Source organism: Ixodes scapularis, unplaced genomic scaffold (assembly GCF_016920785.2).
Source record: "Ixodes scapularis isolate PalLabHiFi unplaced genomic scaffold, ASM1692078v2 PGA_scaffold1__304_contigs__length_218370807, whole genome shotgun sequence".
Lineage (NCBI taxonomy): Eukaryota > Metazoa > Arthropoda > Arachnida > Ixodida > Ixodidae > Ixodes > Ixodes scapularis.
Genome location: NW_024609846.1, coordinates 217790908 through 217795538, shown reverse-complemented (window position 1 = coordinate 217795538; position 4631 = coordinate 217790908). Strand labels below are relative to the sequence as shown.

General features: G+C 46.3%; 1 protein-coding gene across 1 annotated transcript; it reads right to left on the bottom strand.

Moving 5' to 3' along the window:
- Positions 1-2545: 2545 nt before the first annotated feature.
- LOC120849701 lies at positions 2546-3071 on the bottom strand. The gene has a single exon (XM_040221917.3). It carries the CDS (start codon positions 3050-3052, stop codon positions 2576-2578), a length of 477 nt encoding a protein of 158 aa, XP_040077851.1. The 5' UTR covers positions 3053-3071; the 3' UTR covers positions 2546-2575.
- Between the last annotated feature and the right edge of the window lie 1560 nt (positions 3072-4631).

The following is a 4631-nucleotide window of genomic DNA, read 5'->3' as shown; positions in this document are numbered from 1 at the left end:
CCATGATTCTCTCTTTGCTTCGCTTGTTTCCAGCCACAGGTTCGGATGCCAGAGTCGAAGATGGGCCCAACTTGTAAAAAAAAGCCAGTCTCGTTGAAGTTGTAAATATCATCTGGAGAATACTGAGCAAGAAATTCCGCAAGCTTTTTCCGAGCACTGGCAACGGCGGCTGTATCCACGCTTCCACTCTCTCCATGAATACGGTGGCTTGAAATTCCATGCCTTCTCTTAAACCTGCTGAGCCAACCCCTTGAGTAGTTCAGGTCATGAATGTCTGCATAAAGACGTGAAGATTGCAGACATTAAAATAAAACCACTGAAGAGAGAACAGTTATTTTAACGTATATGCGTAATTGCACAAGAACGAGCAACTAGAAAAATCATTAGAAGAAACAACATTTTTGGGGAGGAATGCGTAACATTTTGAGAAAACATTTTTAACTCAGTGCTTAAAAAGATACGCTCAGAACTCACTTACCCATCGTTGTGCCGAACTCCGTCGCCTTTTCTTGCAGCATCTCGTCGCTGACGGCGGCCCCTCTGGAGCGTACCAGATGTTGACGGCCTCCTCCAACTTCTCAAACTTTGGGGGTCGCTGCCGGCAGGAACTGGAGCTGGCTGTGGGAACGCTCATCCATTTCTTTGATTCTTTTAGAACTGCGTGGACTGTCGATTTTCCGAGATCAACGCCAAGGTTTTTTCCGCTCCACTCTTTCACGTACTGAACAGACGCTGAAGGCGTTTCAATTTTGAATTTGCATATCTCCTTTTTCAGCTGAGCAGAAAGCTCTGTCCGTTTACGCTTAACACCTGTCATCGTCTCCACCTCCAAAATGACAGGAGAAGCGTCCAGCCTTGCCTCTTGCCTCTTATGCACAACGAATGTGATTCATCACGTATGCCAACCCGGAAGGAGATGGCATACGTTTAAGCTTGAAAGACTAGAAACAAAAAGAAAAAAAGAAAAAACGACCTCCTTCAGGCGCGCAGTTCTTATCTTAAGGGCGGAGGACAATAGTGAATTCCGGGTACAAACTGTGACCTCTACGATTCACTAACCTTTTCTTCTGTCGGGTATGTGGACTCGCCTTCAAAGTAACCAGTAATCAAAGTAACAAAAAGGCAATGGTGAATTCCGAGTAGTACACACTGGGGTCACTAATATTTTTTTTTCGTGGACACGTGTCCATATTAACGAGACAAAAATGCCTGTATTTTCCCGTTTCGTCCCCAAAATAGCCGTCCATAGTCCGGACTGCGGGTTTCTGTATTAACGGGACAGAATTGCATGGCGGGAGACCGGTCGCCGAAAATTTCGTCCATATTGCGGGGTGTCCCGATTAACGGGGTCCATATTAACGAGACATGACTGTAGTAGCTTTCACTTCACAAAATACTTATAATTTTTGTGATTGTTTTTTGTTTAGATAAATTCTGGATCATGTAATATGAAACATACAATTAACGCCAATGTCAAACCTCTCACATTTTTTTTCTTTTTGTGTTGTCTCATGATCGTCACTAGCGACACGTTTCAGACTAACTAAATACCAGGTTTTCTTTTCCGCCAGCTCTGCATGACGGTCAATTTACCTCGTTTCTTTATACTGGCTACTGCATGTCAGGAACATCGGTGGTTTTAATAGAACCGAATCGGATGGACATATGAGAATTCTAACTTATTAGTTATTGCACTGAGGGCTACACATACTGATACACGTAGCGATGTAGGAGTGTGACAGATTTCGATATAGAGACTTTTATTATTATAAGCACGACCACTGATTCCAACTAAGTATCCTTAATCCTAAAGTTAGATTGAACGGAAATGTATTACCAGATGCACCACTCGCTGAAAGTAACTCTGTCAAATTGCCACGATATTTCAACATCTAGTGAAAAGACGGTGAGAGTGCAGGCTGGTGGTAGCTAATCATGTCGTATTACACCTGAGACTGCGGTGGAAGAAATCGGAAGAGCTTTCAGTAGAAGGAACAGACACAGGGAACGTCTCAAACTCGGGATCCGGACATTTCGGTGCACGGAAATTTCGGTGCACGGATATTTCGGTGTACGGACTTTTCGGTGTACGGTCGCTTTGGTACACGGAAATTTCGGTGTAAATTTGAAGTTCGGGAAGTTGAACTTACTTGCAGTTATTCGGACATTTTATGTTCACGCATAAAATATAACAGTTGTATTCATTAAGACATAAAGCTTGTCCCAATTCAAACACGGTTGATTCTGCTCGTTATTAAGACATACATACCTTAAACAAGTTAAATTACTTTCCTCTTTCACACTACGAGGATATTTTCCTAGCTAGCAGGTGTATAGCTAAACACAAACTTATTCGCTTGTCTGACTTTATTCCTGATGGAATGCTCTTTCTGGAAAGTAGCTCGAGATTATAGGCCTTCTGAATACTATAGAAACAGGTAAAGATACACATCATAGATTAGTCGTGGGTTTCATTATCAAGCAAAAGTCCGAAGCCAAATGCATTCAGAAGCAAAATAGTACACAAAATGTAATGTGGACCACTTTTATTTACAAAAGGCACATGGCCCGGGACCTAGAACGACACGTTGCGGGCAACTCCCCTAAGGAAGCGTCGCACATCACTAGCGTCGTATTCTCTAGCAAGTGTCTTTAACCGTTCTGCAGCCTTCGCGTATTTCGAGGCCTGCTTGAAGCGCTGGCCCATCTCGAGTCTTCCAAGCCGGTGAAGTTGCAGGGCGTCTTCTCGTTGTAGCACCTCCAAGAATCTCCAGAGAGTTGGGTGCGAGCACTGAACATGAGCTTGGAAGCTCCGGTGCCAGGCTTCCACTGAGTTCGTGGTCTTGGAGCCGCCCTGGAGAACGGTGTCGTGGTGGTTCCATAGCTTAATTGGAAACTGCGCATCTCTTCTGCCCCGTGCCGTTAGCCGCCCAATAAACACATCCTCGAAGTAGTCGACCGCCGGGAGAAGTTCTGCGCGGATGCTGGACGCAAGCTCGGTGAATGCCCCCTCCACGTCGTCCTGGGGCACAATTGCAAGAGCTGGGATCATGCGAGCTTCCAGGTTTATGTCGGGGTCAAACGCATACAGCTCCTGTAGTCCTTCCGACTGAAGTCTGCGGTAGACACATTGCGACAGGTGAAAAAAACACCCGCGCACGTCGGCGCTTGGGAAGACCGCCCTGAAAGCGTTGATAGCCGCCAGTTCGTAATCCACTGTGACGGTCCTTGGCTCGCAATCTCCCCCACACTCGGCGTTAAGGGTGTTCAGGGCTCGCGTGTACGTCCCACAGTCTTTCCGCGTTAGCAAAATGTATGCCGCAGGCAGGATGGAGCCGCCCACTTCGCAGTGTAGACTGTAAACCTGGTAAAACAACTCAGGCGCAACCTTGAACGTCCCGTCGGCGAACCACTTCTTAGATGTTCGGAGAACATCCACCATCTGCGGGCTGCAGAAGATAAGGAAACGGTCCTGGTCTTGCACACCGGAGTCATGCAACAGGAATCTGGACCCGTCAATCTTCGACGCGTACTGCGCAGGGATGACGACGTCTTCTAAGCGTGAAGGGAGAGGCATCGGCCGTTGCTCCATCGCCCGCGCCCTCCTGCATGCAAAAAAGTTGGAAATATTATTGCTGTCACGTTTCAACTATAGGGCGGTTACTCATTATTATTTTACTATATTTTCAATTTTAAAAATGTTTAGGCTAGCCCGATGATAAACTGGACATCTCCATAGCATATGAGGTGGCATATATTTTGCTAAGGTAGCAAAGATGTTAATTCGTAACATTCGTGTATAACACTTACCTTAATGTTCTCTTAACAGTGTCCTGAGGCGGTAAGTAACTGCAAGCTTCCGGTGTCATCTCGGCCACCAGGCGTCCGACGATGGCTTGATTGGGTTCCTCAGTCGTCCGTGCTCTTTCCTTCATTGATGAGTACGCCAACTTGGCCTCTTGGTCCAGTCGGCTGGGAGCATGGCTGTGTTCGTTGATCAGCTTGACAACTTCTTCGTCAATAGTGTGAGCCCTTGCTTTACACTCCAGTTTCCGGCTACATTGCCAGTATGTCTGCGAGGAATAGGCGTTTTTATAAATTATAACTTAGCTAAAGACAGGAAGAGTCGGCGTAACAATCTTCGTACTATTAAAAAAAGATCGCATTTGAATCGCAAACTCAGTGAAAGGCTCACCTTTTCTTTGAAGCAACGTTCCTTGTCATACTCGAAGCCTTCGTGCAGAAGTTTCAGCCCACCGCGGTTACTTCGCAAGTACACAGCCATTTCAGGGAAGTGACGAGTTAGTTTGCACCAACACCGGTTGGCATACGACGAGGCGACACACAAGTGAGTCACCAATAGGGGCGTGTCCTCTAAAACCGGAAGTTCTCCCCCCTCCCTCCGCTTCACATCTGCGGCGTTATGTCCTCTCCTGGACCTCCCTTCCTTTATGATAGAATGCGAAAAATTAACTGGAAAGGGCAGAAATAACTGGTGACATAAGACCAAATGCACGGGTGCCCCCCTTTTCGCACCTCACCCGCTGATGGCGAAACAAAAGAAAACGAATTCCTGCCTTGTTTGTTCGTATTGTCAATTTCTCCATAATTCTTCTAGGAGAGAAAAAAGG